Raw genomic sequence first — 25,249 nt, 5'->3', positions numbered from 1 at the left:
CCAGGGTCTGAAACGTACAGACATCAGTTCTCAGATATGCGCAATGGGTTATTAATCTGAAGCAGAAGCAGAATCAGAAATAATAGTTTAATAATCGAAAGAAAACTAAATAATTACTTTCATTACAATTTCAGATAGCCTATACATACATGCAACATATTAAGATACAACAAATAATATTACAACAAAATATAATATTAATCAAACTTCACAATAACGCTAAAACAATGCAATCGATTTGGTCAGCTGGCTTGAGTCACTGCACGTTTATGTCACACGCAACTCTATTAACTCCAAAATCTTTTTACGCACACCACAAGGAAATAATCTCTGACTATTTAAGCAATTTGTTTATTGAACAGTTCTCCACATCCATTACGCAAAGAACACACGCACAGTATAAAGCTTTCATCTCCAACCTTTTTACACAAACCACAAGGAAATAATCTCCGACTATTTAAACTTTATTTTAACATTTCTCCACAATAATTACGCAAGGAACACACGAACGAAATAATACTCTCCATCTCCATCCCCACCACCTTACAAAAATACTATAATAGTGTACTACTTACAATTGCTTGGCTAGTCAAAGCTGATCCCACACTTGTTGCCAAAAAAATAAATGTTACAAGCGCGGCAGCACAATGCTCTTACCTGAGCTACATGCAGGCGGGGTGCCCTGGACTGGTTACAGGTGTCCAAATGTCGAGGTGCGCTGTATTATATAAAGATGGATGTATTCTGCATGGAACGAGCGGGAAACCTCGTTACTCGGCGACCAAACCTGCCTGCCTGACGTCGACAACGTAACTTCCGAACCTGTGTTGATTAGGCCTCAAAATATGAAATTAAAATCCAAAATATACGTAATAGCCTACGTGTTTCAAAATCATTTTCTAAAATATTCATAAGGAATTTATAAATTGTGCAAAATATTTTAATAGGCCTACATTTTTTTTATCTCCCTCTCGTCACTAGGGGGTGCTGCAGCACCCCCAGCACCCCCACTTCCCGCGGCCATGGTTTGTGATATGGGAAAGTAGTACATAAAAAATAAATAAATAAAAATACACTTTCTGTCGCCAGATCAACATAGTCTCACTTTAACTCAAGCGTTTGGATGATAATTAATCATGGTTCAGCAGTTCTGACAGAATGTGTGATGAGAGTCAAGAAATTACTGGTGACTAAAAAAAAGAAAAAAAAAAAAAAACAACCACAGGACAGCTCAGTGGGAAGACTGACGACATCAGGTGTGACATGCCTAAAAAATTCCCCTGGGTAAAGTATTTTAATACCACAAATATACACATAGTCAGAAGGTCTGTGGTTCCGCTGCCTCTCATTAAGCCTTACATGTTCTGTACAATGTGTAGCCTTCCTAACACAGAGCAGCTTTTGCCTGATAAAGCCCAGCAGGTGGATGATTCTCCAGTCAGATGGCTTGAGGGGGCAGTGTCATCACCAAACTGCCAACTAAAGTCCTTGTGAACCCAGGATCATTCTCACCACAGATTTGTGTGAGTTCGAAATGTAAGAACAACATATTCCAGCAAGTCTAGAATTACATAACGGGCAACTACATAATGGAAGCTCTAATGACTTTCTTACAATTTTGTGTCAGAACATCTGAACTGACAACACAAGTGCTATTTTTATCAACACAAGTGGTCAATGTGGATAGGGAAGTATTGTGGGAATTGTGTTTTATGTAAAAGCTTCTTTGGAACATACGCAGAAGAAATAAGGATTTGGAAATTTAGGGGGAGTAAATGTTAACTGTATTTCATGCCTGGGTATTCCTCGCTATTACTTTAAACGAGAACTGAAAGTTTTCAGAGTAGCAGCAATGCACCTTTTCACGTCAATGCTGAGATTCACACACTGGTTCAAACTGTGCATCACATCGCTTACAGATGGGAAAGAAATGAGAAGGCAGTATAACTGTACTGATATTCAGATCAACAGCAACATCGCGTGAAAAGCATACAAAAAAAAGTAATTTGGATAGTTTTGTTTAGCAATATAATTGTTTATGTTTTACAGACCTGGCAACCCTGCCGCTAATGAACACTGAACAGGCGAATTATTCATCGCAAATCTACTAACAACGGTGGCTTTTCATTCCTGAATGAATCAGTGTATTGAATGAATCACTTGAGTAACTGATTTTAATGACTCGTCATTTATTGTCAAACAGTCATACAGAGATGCGGAGTGATGCAAACTGTGAAAGGTCCAGTGCTGTTATCAGCAACAGTTGGGTCACAAAAAATCCCACTGAAGTGTTTCGTTATACCAGACTTTTTGGTTTTTGATGATAATTTACAAACCCTTTAACACAAACTTGCGATCTATGTTCCTGTAGCTCAATTGGTAGAGCACTGCCTAATCAAGTGCAAGGTTGGGGGTTCGATTCCCCCGGGAACACATGATATGTAAAAATTGATAGCCTGAATGCACTGTAAGTCACTTTTGATAAAAGCGTCTGCTAAATGCATACATTTACATTTTTTAATTTTAATTTAATCTACAGTACAAGGATGTTAATCAGCACTCGCTTCTGTTAAAGCAATCAGTTTACAAGTTATTTTAAATTCATTGATTTTTTTTTAATAATTGTGTTTAAAGAGTAATTCAATTCTCCAAAAATCTCCACCAAAGAATTGAAACAGCAGATTGCTCCAAAAGAACTCTTTAGTGCCAGCCCACCCTCACAAAGCACTGTGAAGGACATCATTGAGTCAATATATGCATACTTTGCACTAAATCTATATTTTTTAATTGCTTTTATTTTTATTATTTCATGTATAGAGCAATTATTTTCCTCATTAAATCTGTAAAATACACTTTCTGACTGATTTAAAACATTTTTTTTATTTCAAATCAAAGTTTGAAATGTTGAAATGTCACCTTGTAGTTTGTTGGATTGGTTCATGGCTTACAACTCTTTAAAAGGCATCTTGAAATCTCTTTTGTTAAAATAACTGGGAAAAAATACTTCCAGAACCAAAGCCTCCTTTAAAGCATGCAGGTACTGTTGTACTGGTATTAGCACTAGGAAGCAACTCTGCCAATTAAATTCAAAGACTGGAACTAACTGTTGTATTATGCTTTTTATTACACAGGTGTTATGAGGTGTCACCGAAATATGTTGTAGCGTTGAAGCCGTGACCGTTTCTGACAGTAATGTGGGACCGTGAATGTGCTGTAATGTGTGACAGTAAGTGAGAGGCAGTCAGTGACTCACATCACTGCTGTTTCAATCCTTTCAAACCACCGAGATGGAGAAAGGGGAATTGTGAGAACGTGACTTTTTCATATCCTTAGATAATTTTAAGTGATCTTAGAATTTCAGATGTGCCCTCAGACACCATTTCCTCGGGTAACATTCTGCTACATATGCTCAGTGTATGAGTGTGTATGAATGAGGTGCGCGTATGCTTGATTGATCTCAGATGAATAATAATGCAACAGAGACATGATTTCATCATGAAGATCAAGTGTGGTAAGTGCGCCATAAACTGTTGATAACCTGACTAATATGAGCATTATGAATATACAAAACTCTTAGCATTATCATAAAATGATAATAGCATTATGAAAAATAACAAGCTAGACTATGTGTCACATGATTACAGTATAGTGTATTATTGTAGATTTCAAAGTAACACTGAAGCATGAATAACTGTTCCACATTGTAAACATGATTCTCTTTCAAATTATTCCTGTAATAACAGGTTTAGGTGAAGGCTATGAAGACTACATGGTACACAGATTCTATGGGGCATCAGGATGGGGCAGAAGAGGTCACCCCTTTCCCTTTAAAACTCTAACCAGGCCAGGTCGCTCTGTCTGGGGCTACGGTGAGTGGAATCTATTTTCCGTCTCTGACAAGCACTGAGGTTTTGTGTAAACTATGAAATGGTATTAGACTTTATTCAATTAAATTTAATTAAATTCAATTCAATTCAATTCAATTCAATTCAAGTTTATTTGTATAGCACTTTTTACAATACAAATCGTTACAAAGCAACTTTACAGAAAATTATGTTTCTACAAAATTTAGTAGTAGCTTATGGTGGTGACTGTCAGTTTGTGCACGTTTGACAGGATTTTTTAGAAAAATTAATACAAGACGTAGTCAGCCAGACGATGAACATTATTAATATTATTCATTAATAATTATTATATGATGCAGTCACACTTGTAGCAATATTTGTTAGTTCTGTTTGTTGATTCAGGGTTAGCATCATCTGAGGTCCTCTGAGGGTCAGCATCATCTCTTCTCAGGTGTTCTGGATCCAGACTGGAGCTTGTGTAAATCCTAGTTACCAAAAACATAGAAACAAAATAGAGACATCATTAGCATAGCTGCTGATCCAACAAAGTAAAATTAGTTTAACCCAAGCTAATGAATTAAAATGATCAGATGCAACTACACTCACAATTTAAGAGATAGATTATTCGAATGCATGGCGAAAGAGATGCGTTTTTAATCTAGAATTAAACAGAGAGAGTGTGTCTGAACCCTGAACATTATCAGGAAGGCTATTCCAGAGTTTGGGAGCCAAATGTGAGAAAGCTCTACCTCCTTTGGTGGACTTTGCTATCCTAGGAACTACCAAAAGTCCAGCATTTTGTGACCTTAGGGTGCGTGATGGGTTGTAACGTGGTAGAAGGCTAGTTAGGTACGCAGGAGCTAAATTATTTAGGGCCTTATAGGTAAGTAATGATAATTTGTAACTGATATGGAGCTTAATAGGTAGCCAGTGCAGAGACTGTAAAATTGGGGTAATATGATTATATTTTCTTGACCTCGTAAGGACTCTAGCTGCTGCATTTTGGACTACCTGTAGCTTGTTTATTGAAGATGCAGGACAGCCACCTAGAAGTGCATTAAAATAGTCCAGTCTAGAGGTCATAAATGCATAAACTAGCTTTTCTGCATCAGAAACAGATAACATGTTTCGTAGCTTGGCAATTCGTAGATGGAAGAAAGCAGTTTTTGAAACATGGGAAATATGATTTTCAAAAGACAAATTGCTGTCTAATATAACACGCAGATTTCTGACTGTAAAGGAAGTAACAGTACATCCGTCTAGTTGCAGATTGTAATCTACACTATTCTGTGTAGTGTTTTTTGGTCCAATAATTAATATCTCTGTCTTATCCGAATTTAATTGGAGAAAATTATCTTTATCTAAATTATCTACTTTTACATTTTTAACACACTCTGTTAGCTTAGATAATTGAGAAGTTTCATCTGGTCTCGTTGAGATATATAACTGAGTATCATCAGCATAACAGTGGAAGCTAATTCCGTATTTTCTAATAATATTACCAAGGGGCAACATGTATATTGAAAATAGAAGGGGACCTAGGACGGATCCTTGTGGCACTCCATATTCTACTGAAGATAAATGAGATGACTCCCCATTTAAGTAAACAAAATTGTAGCGATCGGACAGGTAGGATCTAAACCATCTTAGAGCCTGCCCTTAATACCTGTATAGTTTTGTAATCTATCTATGAGTATGTCATGATCTATGGTGTCGAACACAGCACTAAGATCAAGAAAGACTAGAAATGAGATGCAGCCTTGATCTGACGCAAGAAGCAGGTCATTTGTAATTTTAACAAGTGCAGTTATTTAATTATTTATACTTTATTTATTTATACTTTATGACAAACAAATAACTTACTCAACAAAACTACACATTGCAAAAAAAAAGCGACAAGAATGCTTAATTTTAAATCTGCAAAAATGCAAAAAAACGAACATTTGTTATCTAAAATTATATATTTTGATATATTTATATAGTATTAGTATGAGGTTAGTGTCTTAGAGGCACTTCTTTTATTGCTGTTGCATATGTAGATACATTAAAAAAGCGTTTACTGTCTTATGACATCATTTGCATTATTATTATTATTCTTTTTGCATGCTTGCTCAGAGTTTGCACAAAAATATTAAGCAACACAACTTTTTTCAACAGTAATGTAACACTAAGGATGGGAGTAATGGCTGCTAAAATGAAATATATTAAATTATAAAATATATTAAAATACGAATAGGGTTCATTATAATAGTGTAATAGTAATATTTTGTAATAATTATAGGTTAGGTAATAACTGTTGAAAAACTTATTTTGTATTGTAATAATATGTTTGAATGTATTTTTGATCAAATAAATGCAGCCTTGGTGAGCATAAGAAACTTCTCTCAAAGACATAAAAAATAATTTCAACCCCAGACTTTAAAAAATGTGTGTGTGTGTATACACAAACTCTTTTTTCCTAACTTGTATATCCTTTTGGTTCTTCATTGTGAAGTACTGGAGTGTGGGCAGGGATTTGGTAGCTGTTATTGTGAGAGAGAAACTTGGATGGGGAAGTGTAATGTGCCTGAAAGAGGAAACGCTGAAAGCTTTAACACATCCTTGCACAAATAAGATACAGTACATTCATAAGATGTCCTTTCACGAGCTTCCTGTTTGACTCTAAAAACTGAAAAGCTTTTGTAATCTTTTGTAATTTGTTGGTTTCTCAGAAATGGAAGAAAGACACGTGTAGTAGGCCTGCTCTTACTCAGTGGGTGATTAGCCAGACCATATGAAAGACACATTCACCTCATCAGCCCTTGATATACTGAAGCGCGTGTACCTCGAAGTAAATATTTCCTAGTCAAACAGAGTTAGAATATAATGCACCCAGATAATGAGAGCAGCATGAGTCGATATCTAATGCGTGGTCCGAAATGGATCAGAATATGTCATGAATCTTAGTGCCCCCATAATGATGAGCTTACATACATACCACTGATCTAATCTTAGATTGAATCCATTTGGAGATCAATCAATAAGAGTGCAGACAGGGGTGGAGCTAAGCAGAATGAGAGCTATTGTGCTCTATATTGGGAGCCATTTCAGACTTGACGCAGAACATGGTCTCTAAGCAACAGTATCAGATTTTAAAGTAACAGAGCTGTCTATCTCCATAGCGGTAGGTAAACAACTTGCATTCACCAGCACACATCCCTGAATACACAATTCAATGAGCAGCTTTTTGGATAGTCTTTTGCCATAGACCCACTTTGGGATTGAAAGAAGCCCTTGGAAACTTGTTGATGGTCTGTGCATTCTCAATCTACAGAATTGCCTGAGGAGTGACTGGATCGGTGAATTAAACCGTGGCCACTGAGTTTTGCCACCTGCTGCTACAAGATAAAAGAAGCAATAACTCTAACCCCTCCATCAACATGCAAAATGGACTGCATCTTTAGTTTCTGTCAAGGCTGCTATTTATAAGGCTCGTTGATATGAAAAGATGCAAAAAAATGGACAGATTTTGTGTCTATGTGTGTTTGAGACAGAAAACGTGTGCATAAATGTGTGATAATTCTGTGCAAATGCATCTGTGGTTTGCTTCATCTCTCAGCAGCAGTGGCCCTTCGCACATGTCATACTCATCTCTCTACTGCTGCTGTGTGCTGGCAGAATACAGACGAGCCTAACTCACGGTCACGCAGCTATTTGTCTGCTTACTCCAACCTTTATGGATCTTTTTATATGAAGGCCACAGCTTTGTCATATTTTAATGTGGGAAGTGGGGACCAATTCTCACTAACTAACTATTAACTATTTTGCCTCAGTAAACTCTTAATACTTCTTATTAATAGTTAGTAATGTAGTTGTTAAGTTTAGGTATTGGCTAGGATGTATAATATGGTCATGCAGAATATTAATATGTGCTTTATAAGTACCAAACAGTCAATATGCTAGTAACATGCATGCTAATAAGCAACTAGTTAATATTGAACACTGGTACCTAAACTACTTTTTACTGTGCCTTTTATTTATTTTTGCTTTTATTTCAGTTATACATTTTAACAGTGGTATTTTATTTTTGGTTTGCATTTATCTGTTAAAATATAACAGTCCATCATACAATATTAATTGCATTTTTATTAATTAAATAAACTTACACTACTTCTGTATTTATTATGTGAAAGTTATTTGCCTGTATTTTTACACAAGTTACAAATGTCCTCTAATTTCTAACACAATCCAAAAATTCAAACCATTTTTTTTAAACCTAGTGTACTTCGTAACCATGAAGACCATAAAACCATAAAAAATAAAAATAAAAAAAAAGCACGAAAAGTGTTCCTGTAGCTAAATTGGTAGAGCACTCCGCTATCAAGCGTAAGGTTGGGGGTTTGATTCCCTGGGAACACATGATAGGTAAAAATTGATAGCCTGAATGCACTGTAAGTTGCTTTGGATAAAAGCGTCTGTTAAATGCATAAATTCATAATGTATTTATTTTAAATTTATAATTTATAAAGACAGCAGTGTCGGTGAAGTGGGGGATAACAATATATATGTATTTTAAAGCTTTTATTGCAAAGAATAATCAGAATTTGGGTAATACTGAACAAAAGTTATATCTGCAAATCTGCCCACTAAAGTTTCATGTTGTAACTCACTGAGCACACAGAAATTTAAAGTAAAAGTGAACAGATGATAGATTACAACATTTTAAAAACCTTGGCTTTGGGGCAATATCTCTGCTTACAGTGAGGACTGACACACTGAGTAATAATGAGTGTAATTAATTATTACAGGACTGTCTGTTAAGTTGAGGGCAAGAGAAGTCTTAAGGAAAGAGAACTAATTCTTCCACTCTCTGGAGGGTCATAAAATACCTCCGACATTGAAGGTTGAGTTATTTTAGGCTAGGCCTAATTTACTACGCCTTCTCTCATCTTCAGCTAATAATCTGAACTTCTCTCCAAAAAATAAAAAAATTAAAAAATATTGAATTATTGGAATTAACTACAGTATAATTTTACTAAAATAAATAAAAATGACTCCACTGAACACTTTGACATTTGTGTAATAGGTCTAGCTGGAAGTTAACATTTCAAAACCTTTGAATCTTAGCGGCTATCCATAAGACAGGTGCGACCGACTGCATTCCAGCTCAGCACGACATCTGTGATTCCCATTACCACACATACCTGTTTTGACCCTGATAGTGGTAACAGACATTTGGGGGGAACCAGGTCCCATCATCCTTGGGGCCCAGGTCACCACGCTCTGTGATTGGACGGCCCTTTGTTCTAGTCTTTTATGTGTAGTGCAACTTCTATCCAGTAGAGGATAAAAAGGCGTGAAATGAGAAATGTGAAGTTGCTTTAAGTTTCCACATGCTTCAGTCGCACTAAGTGGTGCCCCTGTTTTGGTGTCTAAAGCAGGGCAGCAATATACCCCAGAAGAGTGTGATTGACAGGAGGCTTCTGTATATTGTTTGTATTGTCCATGTTCTAACTATATGCAATATAATTCCAAACACAAGCACTGTCAAAGCAGAAAATATTTAAGCAAAATGAAAAAAGAGCATTGTACAGCCAAATTGCAGTGATGCTGATATTCAGACAAACAGCATGATTGTGAGTGTGATATTGCTAAAATAAAATAAACAAGAAATAATACGTAGTAACATTTTTACACATAATATTGATAGTTAATGCCTCAGCAAGATAAGGGAGTCAGAACTTTATTTAAAAAATGTTTCAAATGTCAGTTCTAGTATGGAATGAATTGTGATCTGAAATGTGGTGTAAATTACATTTATTTATGATGAATCATTCAGAGGGAAAAGAAAAGAAAAGAAAAGAAAAGAAAATAAAACTGTCCTGTGGTGCATGTACTGTATGTCCACTGTTGGAAAAATTAAACAGATACATTAAATCAACACAATATTACTACTGCGGCAGTGAAAATAGTCCAAAATGAAGCAATCAGAATTTACTGCTCTCTGCAGACACACAGTTAACAGCATTACTGAATTAATCAGTGTTTTTAAATTGCTCGTGTGAATGGTTAAATGACTCACTCCTAACTTGTTTAATTTCTAAGCAAATCTTTGTATGCATCAAAATATGTTAGCTGTCCTACCATATATTTTCTACCACCCCCCACCCACAAAAAAATAAAAAATAAATACAAATAAAACACACACACACACACACAAAAAACATCAGTAAAAAACCTATACATAACTGATACAAACAATACATACAGTAAAACAGCAACATCTTTTAATTAATTAATTTATTTTTTTTAATATATTTTTTAATTTGTTTTTAGAAAAAACTTGCCAGTCTATTGCTTATGATTGCATTATTTTTAATATGCATCTGTTTACATAAGAGATCACTTGTTTTTTCGTCCTGTGTGTTTTTGTTCAGGAGGTTTTGTATTCGTGTAGAAGATGTGTAAACCCGCCCCCGAGTGTATAACAGTGTAATGACAGAAAGTCATAAAAACTTGTCTTTGGCAGGGAACCGTTGTCTTCTAAAAGATGATATAACTCGTCAATGGCGGGAAAAAAGTTAACATGGATCTTGTATAATACTATGGTACCTCAAAATACCTTTTCCATAATTTGTAAACTAATACATTTTGACATTTCCACCAATAACCATCACCATATGTATTGCTTTTCTGATATTGTAAACTTGATCTGTAGCTTACCTGGTACATACAGCACTGCACATTCAATGCAGAGCACCCGGGTGTGAGTCCCATGAAATAAAAGTCAAAATAAGAGCTCAGAGACATGCTCAGTAAATGCAAATTTTTCTTCTTCTTATATTTGTTTTTGTTAAAACAATTGGTTACATTTAGTGCAGGTGGTACTTTATTTTCAAGCGCAATAGAACTTTAGACCGCTATTTACTGTTATTTATACATCTGTATTTCATTCTTGCCACACCCATTTATAATATATAGAATGGTTATTTCATCCCTTAATCAATGTGTGCTTTGAACAAATTGGTTGAATTAATGATTCAGTAACTAGCCTATAAAGGTAGTCACTTGTTGCCACCTGTTGGCATATCAATGTAACCTGCAGAAAGGGTCTGGTTTGGTTTCTATTTTGAAATCTCATTTGTCCAAAAATCCTGCTTCATTTATTATACATCAGATATCTTCTGACTGGCTGATATGTGCTACATTTCAGAGCAGTTTTGCTTTGTGGAAAAATTGCCTCTTGCCAGAAACTTGATTTGGCTAGTTCACACTATCTTTCATGCTGTTAATCTTGATGGTAATCTTTTTATGTTGACCCCCCTCTCTCTCTCTGTCTGTCTCTCTTTTTTGTTGTTTCTTTATGTAGATTTCTAAGTTGCATTGCACACTATCTTTAGTGCAGAGTCTCATTTTATGTGCATGCATATGATCCTTTATAGTGTCCTAGTATCTTTTGTTCCTCTCTATATAAGCTTGTGGCACTTTTTGCATATATTTGCAACATATAGGCTATTCTACAGTCTTTCCATTTATGTCACTCACCTGCTTTTCTTTTCTTTTTTTGTAATCTACAGCTTGATTATTAGGCTGATAAAGGCGGTGGTGTTTCTTTCTCTGATTGCTGCAATGCTATTTTAAGGCTTGCCACAGTCCAGCTGCCCTGGCCAGGGATGCAGCTAGTGGCTCTGATGTCATGTTTACTTGTGCAACTGCATCTGTTTGATTCTGTTTGTAGTGGAAAGTCAGCAAATCTCATACAGTAGTTACCTCAGGGGGAGACTGTTGATTTTCTTACCACTGTCTTAAAGACCGCAAGAGAGAAAGAACAAAGATAGAGAGGTTTACAGCTTGTTAGTCTGTCTGACATTGTAGTGGTTGAATTGGAAAGTCCAGGGCAGAACTAGATCTAGGATGAAAGGAGTCGGTTAGGTTCTCTGAAACCACTCCTAAACACAGCATGTGGTGTATGTGCATGTGAATCACTGTGTCTATACATAAACATTCACTTCCCTGTGTAAATGGTGATATGAGAGGGTAGCAAAACTCAAAAGCAGAATTTAATCATTTACAAAAGGAAACTGATATGACTTTTTTACACCAAAAGTCACAACCATAGTATTTGGACATTTAAGTCACACTTAAAAGTATTTATGCCTTTTAATTGTATAATAAAATATAAAACAAATAATATTTTGTTTTAATAATACTATAAAAAAAAAAAAAAAAAATCACCTTGACACCAGCTGATTAAAATAATTCCTGAAATGATGACTTTAAGGAATAGTTCACCCAAAAATGAAATATTTCTGAAAATGTACCCTCAGGCCATCTAAGATGTAGATGAGTTTGTTTCTTTATTAGAACAGATTTGGAGTAATTTAATATTACATCACATGCTGCTCCAATGGATTTCTCTGCTGATAAAAATATTTGTTTAGAACTGTTTCAATTTTGAACAATGCATTTCTCTAATTTCTCTCCTGATTCAGATGAGAAGACTTTTTCACTTTGACAAAGCAATATTGCGGATAGAAAACTTGTATTTTAGTCAGACGTAATGGCTTGACGCATAAAAAAGTCTTAATGATGGATTTGTTCAATACAAACATGCAGCTTTTTGAGTTGTGGAGACTACACTTGGATTTTTGTGATGTTTTTATCAGGTGTTGACTCATTCTGACGGCACCCATTCCCTGCAGAGGATCCATTTAATGCTAAATTTCTCTAAATCTGTTCTGATGAAGAAAATCTTTTTTTCTTTTTCTGAGGGTGAGCAAATTTTCTTTAAAGTTTTCATATACCATATTGCCATTAATTTTGATATGATTATATATTTTTGCCTCAGTGAGACGTTTAATAAGGACTTTTATGTACACACTCCATTTATTATGTTTATTTTGTTATTAGATAATGTATGTATGTGCATGTATGTGCATTATAACAGTTATTAAAATATTCTTTATTTGTGTTGAGCGTTTTGGGAAGGGAGAGGAAGGAGGGCTCAAGAAGGATAAATGATGCAAAGGATGGATGGGGTGAACGTGCTCTCTAGAAATATTCTGTAGGAGGTTACGGCACTGAGAGCTTCTGGCCAAATGAGTGGGCTGACCTGATGTGCCCTCTGATCTGTATCCCACTCCTCATAACAGGCTTCTGGGAGCTCCTCTGACAATTAATAATGAAGACCCATTACTCCCACACAACATCACAGGGATAACAAGAAGAGATTGTGTGTGTGTGTGAGAGAGAGAAAGAAAGAGAGAGTCATTTTAAAAAGTAGTTTATAATGATTATTTTTCAGATACAAGGTCGACACACATTCAAAACACTGCAATCAGAACCATGGCAAGATTTACACTGGTTATCAAAATTATTTATGCACTTTCAGAGAATAGTTTATTCAGTGTTGGGGGTAACGAATTACAAGTAACGCTAGTTCCCTATCTGTCGGTCACTTCGAGTTATGTCGACCGACAAATGGGGTCTCACTTGGGAGGCCAATCATCTCTGATTTTAAGAGAAAACGCCAATGAAATTGGCAAGTGGATTAACACACCTGAGCCACTCCCCGTGCCAACGGGTATAAATAGGGCGACAGGTGCATCCACTCATTAGATTTTTGCTTCGGAGCCGAGTGGTTGTATGAAAGCTGTTATACTCCACAAAGCCATTCATCTGCTGTGTCGGGAAGCTGTTCTGGTTGGCGGTACGGCGCAAACAGCGGTGTCCCTTTCAGCGATTCCCCTGGGCGCTTCAACTAAGAGAGCAGATTTCCTAAAAGAGCAAATCGCGGACGATTCGCGTCTTTTTCAAGACGCCGTTTCGTCCGCGTCCTTCTGGATGCGGTCGTTTCCTGTTCTCTGACAACGGCCACGTTCGCTCTCTTCCGTGTCTGGGCATTCAGCACGCTGAAGGCGCGTTCGTGGATGGTTCATGCACGCACTGTGTGTGTGACCATGGCAACGCTGTGATCGCGTCTCCCCTTTCTTAAAGGGAAGGGAGCAGACCCCTCTGTCACTACCCGTTCTGGTTTCTCTGTCTCGAGCAGAGGACCGCCGGCTAGTGCTCTGGGAGATTTGAAGGTGACAGTGAGAGCTTCTCCGCCGGGCCACGCCCCACGGACCTCTTACCCCTTCCGCAGTGTTTGTCCTGTGCGGCTGCTGGGTGATTTTGCTGGGCTGTCTTATGGCAGTCCCAACGGGTCATTCAGTTTGCCGCCGGAGATCAGATGTCGATTGCAGCAACGGGGATGGGCTGTTGACCTCTGTGGATGAAGATTCGGTGGGGCTGCCCCCCTCGGGTGTTGTCGCCACTGCCGAATTGGACCCAGAGTTGACAGCCGTGCTTGCCCGGGCAGCTGTGAGCATCAGGATGGAGGTGAATGCACCGCCCAGCCCTGAGTGCTCATGGCTGTTTGATTGGTTCTCGGTGTGGAGCGCGACTCACAACCGCGTTTTACTCTGGTTCCTTTCTTCCCGGATGTGCATGGGGAAGTGATGTAGTCGTGGATGGCCACTTTTACGGCCGGAAGCAGCTCATTTCGTTCCTCCGTCCTCACTACCCTCGATGGCGGGGCAGCTAGGGGTGTGTTGACATTCCCCAGCAGGAGAGTGCGATTGCGGTGCACTTGTGTCCGCAAAACGCCGCCACTGGGAGGGATAGTCCGCGCCTCTCACCCAAGGCCTGTAAGCTGTCGGCCACGCTCGCTACCAAGGCTTACAGTGCTGCGGGCCAAGCTGTCTCTGCTTTGCATGCCATGGCTATCCTGCAATCCCAACAAGCCAAGGCTTTAACAAATGCACAAGGGTAGGACCAACCGAGGTTGATGCAGGAGCTGCGCATGGCGACTGACCTCCCCCTTCAGGGTGACGGAAGTCACAACGCAGTCCCTCGGGTAGGCGATGTCCACTCTGGTGGTCCAGTAGTGCCGTTTCAGGTTCAGCCTGGTCTGTATGAGTGACATTGACAAAGTGCATTTTCTCGATGCTCCCATGTCCCAGGCTGTCCTGTGTGGCGACGCTGTCAGGGGCTGTGCCCAGTAGTTCCTGACAGAACAACAGCAGACTGAGGCCATACAGCGCATCTTGCCACGACGTGATCCTCCGGTTGCCACCATTCCGTCGCAGGCAGTCCCTCAGCCTGCTTGTCGCCGAGGGCGCCCCCCTGCGTCCTCCACACCAGCTCCGCCCCGTGCTGAGAGTTCTTCGAGGCCGGCGCGTCGAGCCCCGCGCAGGAGAGCGGCGCCCCCCGTGTCACTACCGGCTGCAAAGTCCTCGAGGAAGTCAACTAAGCGGCCCTGACACGGGCAACTCGGAGATGCGGAGAACTGCTCTTCAGGAGATGGCGAAGACCTGGATCTGCGAGTCTTGAATCGGGCCCTACACAAGCTCCCGTTCAGGATGTTGACGCAGAATCGCATTATCAAATGCGTCCAGCCCCAGGACTGGTTTGCAGCGATCGACCTGAAAGACGCGTACTTTCATGTCTCTATCCTCCCTCGTCACAGACCGTTCCTGCGCTTTGCTTTCGAGGGTCAGGCATGGCAGTACAAGGTCCTCCCCTTCGGGCTCTCCCTGTCCCCCCGTGTCTTCACGAAGGTCGCGGAGGGCGCCCTTGCCCCACTCTGGGAAGTGGGCATCAGGATCCTCAACTATCTCGACGACTGGCTCATTATGGCCCGGTCCCGAGAAGAGTTGTGCGATCACAGGGACTTCGTGCTTCGGCACCTCAGTCAGTTGGGGCTTCAGGTCAAACGGGAGAAGAGCAAGCTCTCCCCTGTGCAGAGAATCTCTTATCTCGGTATGGAGTTAGACTCGGTGAGTATGACGGCACGTCTCACCAGCGAGCGTGCCCAGTCAGAGCTGAACTGCCTGAGTTCCTTCACAGGCAGGACAGTGGTACCACTGAAACACTTTCAGAGGCTCCTGGGGCATATGGCATCCGCAGCCGCAGTCACGCCGCTCGGGTTGCTTCATATGAGACCACTTCAGCACTGGTTACACTCCCGAGTCCCGAGATGGGCATGGCGCCGTGGTACACATCGTGTCACCATCACACTGATGTGTCACCGCCTATTCAGTCCCTGGTCGGACCTTGTTTTTCTATGGGCCGGCGTGCCCTTAGAACAAGTGTCCCGGCACGTTGTTGTCACAACAGATGCCTCCAACTCGGGCTGGGGTGCGACATGCAACGGGCAGGCAGCTTCAGGGTCCTGGACAGGACCTTGACTGCTTTGGCACATCAACTGCCTGGAGTTGCTGGCAGTGCATCTAGCTTTGCGACGGTTTCGTCCGCTAGTGCTGGACAAGCACGTGTTGGTCCGCATGGACAACACTGCGGCTGTTTCGTACATCAACCGACAGGGCGGTCTACGATCACGTCACATGTCTCAACTCGCCCGCCATCTCCTCCTCTGGAGTCAGACGTGGCTCAAGTCGCTGCGCGCTGTCCACATCCCGGGGGCCGACGCGCTCTCACGACAGCTCACTTTCCCCGGGGAATTGCGACTCCATCCCCAGACGGTCCAGCTGATCTGGAGTCGATTCGGGGAAGCCCAGGTAGACCGGTTTGCTTCCCACGAGTCCTCCCACTGCCAGCTGTACTATTCCCTGTCCCAGGCCCCCCTGGGCACAGATGCACTGGCACACAGCTGGCCTCGGGCTTTACGCAAGTATGCGTTTCCCCCAGTGAGCCTGGTCGCACAGACTCTGTGCAAGGTCAGGGAGGACGAGGAACAGGTCCTGTTGGTTGCGCCTTACTAGCCCACCCGGACCTGGTTTTCGGAACTCATGCTCCTCGTGACAGCCCCTCCCTGGCGCATGCCCCTGAGGAGAGACCTTCTCTCTCAGGGGCTTGGCACCATTTGGCACCCGCGTCCAGATCTCTGGAACTTCCACGTGTGGCTTCTAGACGGGATGCGGCAGACCTAAGTGATCTGCCCCCAGCGGTGGTAGACACTATCACTCAGGCTAGAGCCCCTTCTACGAGGCAGGCCTATGCTCTGAAGTGGAGTCTGTTCACGAATTGGTGTTCTTCTTAACGAGAAGACCCCCGGAGATGCCCGGTCAGAGTCGTGCTTTCTTTCCTGCAAGGTAGGCTGGAGCGTTGGCTGTCACCCTCCACCCTGAAGGTGTATGTGGCTGCCATTGCAGCCCATCACGATGCAGTGGACGGCCGGTCCCTGGGGAGGCATGACCTGATCGTTAGGTTCCTGAGGGGTGCCAGAAGGTTACATCCTCCTAGGACACCCCTGATTCCCTCCTGGGACCTCTCTATTGCCCTGGCGGGACTTCAGAGGGGTCCCTTTGAGCAGCTGGATTTGGTTGAGCTTAAGTTCCTGTCTCTCAAGACAGCGCTCCTGATCGCGCTCACTTCCATCAAGAGGGTTGGGGACCTCCAAGCATTTTCGGTAAGTGAAGAGTGCCTTGTGTTCGGGCCGGCCTACTCTCACGTTGTCCTGAGACCCCGGCCTGGATACGTGCCCAAGGTTCCCACCACTCCCTTCCGAGACCAGGTGGTGAACCTGCAAGCGCTGCCCCTGGAGGAGGCAGATCCAGCCTTGTCGTTGCTGTGTCCCGTAAGAGCGCTTCGCATATACGTGGACCGCACCCAGAGCTTCAGAAGCTCTGAGCAGCTCCTGGTCTGCTTTGGAGGTCAGCAGAAGGGGAAGGCTGTCTCTAAGCAGAGGTTGGCCCACTGGATAGTGGACGCCATCGCCTTGGCTTACCATTCCCAAGGCGAGCCGTGCCCCCTGGGGGTGAGGGCCCACTCCACACGGAGTGTGGCCTCCTCCTATGCGTTGGCGCACGGCGCCTCTCTGGCAGACATCTGTCGAGCTGCGGGCTGGGCGACACCTAACACCTTTGCGAGGTTTTACAACCTCCGTGTAGAGCCAGTTTCTTCCCGTGTGTTAGGTAATAGGTAATTGGCGGGAAGGGCTGGCTGGGTGTCTCGCTTGCTGCGCCATTCCCCCTAACACGGGGATGTGAGCGCCTTCTTCTCCCAGTAGAGTTCCCCGGTTGGCGTACCCTGGTCGAGCATCCTCCAGCACCCTCGGCGTCAGACTTGGCGGAGCAGTCTGTTGCCAGGCCCAGTACTGGCGTTAGCATGCCCGGAGCCCGGTCAGCCCCTGTACTGGGCTAGGTGTCCATATGGCTGGGTTCCCTACGGGTAATCCCATATGTGTATTCTTCCACGGTAAGGTTTCCCTCTTGGCAAACCCGTGTCTTCCCTTGACAGATCGTTCTGTCAGTCTCTTCTGGCAGCCGTTCCATCCCTACTCCAAGGTAGGACCTGCCTCAGAGACCCCTTCCATATGTAGTACTGCCCCCTGGGTCAGTCGATATCGGTATATACACATGTCACCTCCCTACGGGTAGGATGTGGTCTCCGTAGCGACCTTTTCCTAAAGGCTCGCTTCCCCATTGTCTTGCCAGCTGAAAGAACAAATAGGGAAGATTTGAAGCAATCTTTCACTGAAGGTTGGAATCCCTTCCATTTACTTTATGTGGGCGGAACAGCAGCATGGCCTTCTCCAGCAGCGATGTACTCACCCTTTGGCCCCTTCGGTACCAAGGTCAGTGAATTTGCGCTGGGGCTTTGGGAAGGTTACGACCTTAAGCGTAGCTTTTGTGGCACGCCAAGGCTTGTCAACAATTGCAGCGCCTCAGGGTTGTGACGAGGTTTAGGCTATGGCGTTTTCCATAGGACCCCATTTGTCGGTCGACATAACTCGTAGTGACCGACAGATAGGGAACGTCTCGGTTACGTACGTAACCCTCGTTCCCTGATGGAGGGAACGGAGACGTTATGTCCCCATGCCACAACCTTGAACCATTCGCTGTTGCCGGGACATGTTCTCGGCTCCTCAGTGTAAAACCTAATGAGTGGATGCACCTGTCGCCCTATTTATACCCGTTGGCACGGGGAGTGGCTCAGGTGTGTTAATCCACTTGCCAATTTCATTGGCGTTTTCTCTTAAAATCAGAGATGATTGGCCTCCCAAGTGAGACCCCATTTGTCGGTCGACATAACGTCTCCGTTCCCTCCATCAGGGAACGAGGGTTACGTACGTAACCGAGACGTTACGTAATCAGTTTACTTTTTAAAGTAACTATAAAAAGAAATGCATTACTTTTTAATTTACAATAAAATATCTGAGTTACTTTTTTAAAAAACGAACTCCAGTTTGTTTTCCCATTTATTGACTGACAAGTCTCCGGGAGAAATCGGAAGTACAAAGACATTGTTTGCCCTGTGTGAACACGATCTAGACTAAATATGAATGTGCATTAATGTATCCAAAAAAAATAAATAAATAATAAAAATAATAATATTCATCAAAATTAATTAAAACAGGGAAATGCAAACACTAACCTGTAATAATTTAATAAATTAAATAACTATAATAATTAAATGTCTTTGCTTCTGACCTTTGATGATCCAGTTCTAATAAACAAAATATAGCTGAAGTGTTGAACCTTCTTCTCCTGTGTTCTCCTGTACAGATGTGAATTTACTTCTCCTTCAGCCTGAGGTTTATTCATTACACTTTTTGGTGTGAAAGGGCTTTTAAATTAGCTATAAGTAGAACTTCTTATATTAAAAACAATGTAACGCATTACTTTCCATAAAAAGTTACTTTTTTAGGGAGTAACACAATATTGTAATGCATTACTTTTAAAAGTAGGTTTTCACAACACTGTATATAAATGCTGTATACTTAATAATAATAATAATAATAATAATAATAATAATATTAATATAACATATTTATTTAATTAATGCAATGAACACAATTTAATATTGATACAATACATTTGAGTGGACTGGATTCCAAAAATCACTTTGACAGTAATTTTGTCTTATATATGAATTAAACAAACTTTAAATTTAACACATTGTTCCGAATTCTCCATGTTTTGCGTAGTGACAAAGATGCATACAGAATTGGCGCTGCCCGTAATGGTATAGTGCACAACCGGCACAGTTGCGGATCCTACGCTGATTAATAGACTGAGAATAAGCGTAATGCCAGAGAGTTGCATCAGCCGATCTGATCGGGAAGTTCTCTGGATTGCTCGCATTAAAAGGACATTATATGAGTAACGGACAAGTAAGTCCACTGTTATTTGAATATTAATGTTATACTGCAAGTATAGTTGTTGCAGATACTGTTTCTAAGTTTATTCATGTATATTAACGTGACGTATTTACCGCATGTGAAATACGCGCTGTATTATATGCTGTCAATCATTTGAAGTTAAAAGTAGCGATCGATCACTGTGATTTGTATAAGTAGAAGATACTTTATGTTGTTTATTATTTATATCATTTATGTAACATTATCATTTATGTAACATCTGCTAATTAGCTATTATTTTTATTTTGTTGTTCTAGAAAACCTTGTACATGTCCATCTATATTGATGCCAGAGCAATCATTAAAAGGCTATCATTGAGACAAGACTCTTGAGTTCTCTGACAAGAATACTGTAGCGGTCAGTGCAGATCGATCCAGCTATAAATCCTAAATTAAACACACATATTGCAATTTATTTTGGCAAATCAAAAGATGATAATTATAAATACGATAGTGTATAGTTTTTATATAGTTTCGTTGTGGAATTAATTATTCACATATTTTCCTTGAAAACACAACACGCTCATTTATCATCACATGGGAATAATACAGTCATAAAGTCAAAACTTTATTGGCATAATTGTGAGGCGTTTATTTGCAAAATATATGGCAGGCAAGCAAATACTAGCATAATTATACAAAGGTAAGTTAAGTAGGTAAAACTGTACACAAATTAAAAATGGAAATGAGCATATATAACAATACATATAAAATAAAGCTCTAATAAGTTAATGTAATAATAATAATAATATACAAATATGAAATTAAATGTTCAATGTTTATAAAAATGTTTTATCCATCTCTGATAATCCCGGTCTGCTATGGTCACACAGGTTCGTTTACGCATTAAACTTATGGCCACGAGAAAAATACAGTATGTCGTTCCCTCAACATAAGAAAGTCGTGGCCATGAGAAATGGATGTTGTTTCCTCAACATAGCATCTCAAGGCCACGACATAAGGATGTCGTTAGCTTGACAAAATTATCTTGTGGCCACGACATAATATCACATTTCTACGAGTTAATATGACGTTCCCACAAATTAATATCTAATGGCTACGACATATTATCATGATCCCATGAGTTATTGTCTCATGGCCACAACAAAACTAAGGGACGTTTTAGCCCCAGTCGACGTCTGCTGCCTGCCCTGCCATTGCCTGTTTATTGGATTACTCTTTTGTTTGCCCTGGATTATACCTGTTTACTGGAGTTTGACCCTGCCTGTTTTGACTACGCTTGTAATAAAGCCTTCAGATGGATCTTTAACTCCGTTCTAACACTCCATTTGTAACAGATAGCATGCAAGGAGAACTTGGTTCAGTCTGAATTTTTTTATTTTTTTTAAAGAATACAAATCTGAGGTTTTCATTCTGAAAAAGCTCAGTTATCATTATGTTGTCATCCAAACATGAGTCACCCTCAGCTGAGAATGCCATATATTCTTCTCTGCAAATAATAACAGGAAGAATTTGTCCTCTGTTTTGTTCACTGTGCTTTACACTTTTTCTAGGAAAGCTGATTCACCCTGGTCATGGAAAGCCACACTGGCGTAGGTGGTAACATCCAGGACAATAGCAGTCAAGGAAATTTGTCTTTTCCTTTGTTGCAATGTATAATTTCCTGTTTTCCCCCAAGTTTTTGCACATATACACCAAATGAGATGGGATCAGATTGTATTGATGCTCAACTGAGCATTCCTGAAAGCTTTTCTCTCTAAAAGCATAGGCAGGATCTGATTTACTGAGTCAAATTAATGCTCTCAGACCATTTACTTTTATTTGACTCTTGCTACTGTATATGGTAAGTTTCTAAACATGGAGCTTAGAATGTAACTTCTTCATTGTTAATCCTTCTGTCCAGTGATTTCATCAAGAAAACATCAATTAAATATTGTGTTACACATGGAGACTCAAGCCAAGGAAAATAATGACTATTAACATTCTCATAGACTGAGGAATTTGTTTGTGAAGCAGATAGTATCCCCAAAATAGTAACTTACCTTAATAGGTAAAGGATTAAGCATTACTGGATTTTCAGCAGGAGGGGGAAAAAGACGTTTTGTGCATGTTATAGCTTGTGAGGATATTGGGTGTGTTTCCAGAGAGATAGATTGAGATGTTGAGATTATTGTGAGAAAAAAACCCTCATATTAACTCAGTGAGGAGCCTCAGCGTTCTACTGTTGTATTGTGATCTCTGATCTGTAATTGTGTGGCACCCAGTTCATATATTATATTATATTATATTATATTATATTATATTATATTATATTATATTATATTATATTATATTATATTATATTATATTATATTATTAATAGAAAAAAAAACATGAGATTATTATGTAAGATTTATTGACTATTTGATTCGAAAGGTTTAAAGATTGGTTTTATTTATTTATTTATTTATTTTTGTGCCAGACTGCATCTCTAAATATCACATAAAATCAATTACCATATAGCCAAATTTTTGCTTGATGAGCAGGGACAGAAGAAGACTGTTGACTGTTTATAAGACGATAATTTCTATAATAAAAGAAACAGACTATTAAAAAATTCCCAGTTCTAGTGAGTATCAGCCCACACTGAGCCCCATACTATTAATGAAAAGTATAACATAAACTATAATTCAAAATTTAATGTTGGGAAACACTGACCTAGACATCTTAAACCAATTTGAACTTATATTTACAATGTTATTTATATTAGTATATTATAAAGAGATTCTACCACTCTATTATTACTAGCATCATCATCATCATCAATAATAATAATGATAAACCAAATGCTAGAATATGATTATACAATAGTGTCAGTTTATTTCAAAATAAAATAAAATAAAATAAAAATTAAGGTCCTCCTTGTTTGGTAATTTAAGTGCCAATTATTTCAATATATAATGTATTCAATTTGTGGCAGGTGATGACCACATGGTACAGTAGTTGTCAAATATTTTCCATTGAAGGGCTGAGGTTAAGAATGTACACTGTTTAAAGGTTAAAGGTCAGAGAAAGGCTGTGCCGTTGTTCTAAACCCTATCTAGCCAGACTGTTATTGTGAGGTAAATCAATATGCTCCAGCAGTCATGCTCTGATTGATCAGAGGGATTTCAGTGAACTGTCCCTTCCCCTCTAGTGACACGCACAGCAACATGTCTATTTATAGACCTTTATCAATACAGCACTGAAAGGACAGACAGCGAAGCCTCTTCAGAAGCAGGCAATGCACAGAGAATACCAATAGAAATGGGCTGAGGAGCGTTTTCTGATGTCATCACGGCTGCAAATGGCAGCGTTCGTCTGGGGAGAAAATAATCCATAACAGGGATTTGAAATTATTTCCACAGAACATTCTTCAAAACAGTAATACATAATAAATTATTCAAATGGCAGAAATTTTCTTTCACCTACTGAACATGTAATTTATAACAAAAATGATGCAATATGTGTTTACTCCTTGGAGGTCTGTAATACATAGAGAGCCTGTAAGCATTCCCATTTATCTCAATGGCATAATATATATATAATGTGATCTTTCTTTATTTTTCTAAGTATTTTTGTCCATGTCCATTTTGCATTTTGGAGAAGAAAGAAAGTCATGCTAGTTTGGAACCACATGATTGTGAGTAAATAATGACCAAAATAAAACATAAAATAAATAAATAAATAAAAATAGATGCAGTCCCTTGACAATGGCCTATGTGTGAATAGGGCTTTTCTTTTCGTTGCCGTATAATTAGACACTTCCACTGAAATTGATGAAGTGAACAGAAAAACACTTTCTCCACATTATCATTATCTGATCCTTACCATCAACCTACATGTCCTGAAGGAAATACCAGCAGAGGCTAAACTGAGAAACCTAATAAAGCCACAGCCCCTAAATCATCAGACGGAGCGGAAATATGCCCCGAGAATATAACCAGATGGAGATGCTAATTGGGTTTGGACCTCCAATAAACAGCGTTGATGCCTTTGGGCTTCTACGTGGCCGACCAAGTGGCTGTATGAGGATAGAAGTGGACTGAAGTGACGAATTCACACTAAGGGAGACTGAACAGGTCTTTGTGACGGACGGAAAGGCAGTGAGCAGAAGAGGGAAAACCTCCGAAGAAGGTGGGAGGAGGGAAGGAGATCTGATGCAAGTGTGTGAGCGTGCACCTGAAATGTTGCCAGTCTGTCTGTGAGGCGTGTTGCCCCAGATGAGCCGGGACCCATGGGAGGACAGAGATTTCTCATCTGTTTCCAGGTACACCTACAGCACCGGGCTCCCCTGGCACAGGCAACCTGAAACGAGCACATCCTGCTGTTAATGCCACAAACAATTATGATGAAACTCTGAGGGGAGCAAATATGTAGCCATGCATAAACAGCACATATAGGTAAACAAACATATTCCTACATGGAATATATTTCCTGATCTTTTGTAGTGACTCACAACCATACTCTTCATTATTTAAATGATGAACTGGATTATTATTGTAAACGAAAAAAAAAATAAAATAAAAAAAAAAATAAAATAAAAAAAAAAAAAATATATATATATAATATATATATATATATATATATAATCGAGCCATCTTCACACGAATTGAACCATCTTCTGTGTCAGAGAAGACATTCAACTTGCCAAACTGAAAAAAAAAAACACTGCTGTATCTAACTAAAACTAATATAACATTTTATAACAGTTATTACTTTAATTTGATTAGCCATATAGCACTGGTGTCACTTAGCTTGCATATTTTTTTGTATTTCAAACAGACTGCCAGAAAAGGTGCTGTCACATAAACGTAATTTTGGTAAACATTTTGCAGGTAAAAAAGGTTCTTTTTGAGTAGTGTAGCGACATACTGTATGAAGTCACACAGATCACTCAGAAGTCCCCTTTAAGCCAAGCAGCTTTCTTATGGTCAGTGTTGCACACTTGAATCCGTTGTCTGTGTGTGGAAATATTTAGGAATCTGCGTAACCAATTTGAATCCATTGCAAAATCTGTGTGGGGAAATTTTAAAAGTTTTTTTTTTTTTTTTCTGATTCCAGTATGGTTTCTTTGTGTTGTTATTGTTACCCTATAGGTGTAGTGTGACCAATATATTCTAATAGAATTAGAATTGGATTGAAGAAAAGTCTATAGGCTAGTTATAGTCTTTGATATGAACAGGCCTTTATTATTTGGAGATTTTCTGTGACTCTGCATGTTACATTGTTTCGCTGGTAACTGGCAACAGTGACCTTTTAAGTCATTGAATCATTCACGCAAATGATTCATTCAAACCACT

At 39.9% G+C, this 25,249-nt stretch overlaps 1 protein-coding gene across 2 annotated transcripts in view; it reads left to right on the top strand.

Annotated features, from left to right (window-relative positions):
• The first annotated feature begins 3,385 nt into the window (after positions 1–3,385).
• The window catches only part of LOC128030819 (histone deacetylase 9-B), a 54,011-nt gene continuing 32,147 nt past the window's right edge, over positions 3,386–25,249 (top strand). The window contains exons 1-2 of one of the 2 annotated variants that reach the window (XM_052618828.1): positions 3,386–3,511; positions 3,744–3,869. In XM_052618828.1, coding sequence (XP_052474788.1) covers positions 3,472–3,511; positions 3,744–3,869 — 166 coding nt within the window. In that variant the 5' untranslated portion in view covers positions 3,386–3,471. The remainder of the gene's footprint in view (positions 3,512–3,743; positions 3,870–25,249) is intronic. The other variant, XM_052618829.1, reaches the window with a different exon arrangement.

Source organism: Carassius gibelio, chromosome A16 (assembly GCF_023724105.1).
Source record: "Carassius gibelio isolate Cgi1373 ecotype wild population from Czech Republic chromosome A16, carGib1.2-hapl.c, whole genome shotgun sequence".
Lineage (NCBI taxonomy): Eukaryota > Metazoa > Chordata > Actinopteri > Cypriniformes > Cyprinidae > Carassius > Carassius gibelio.
Note: the sequence above shows the minus strand (reverse complement) of the source record. Positions and strands in the feature narration are given on the sequence as shown.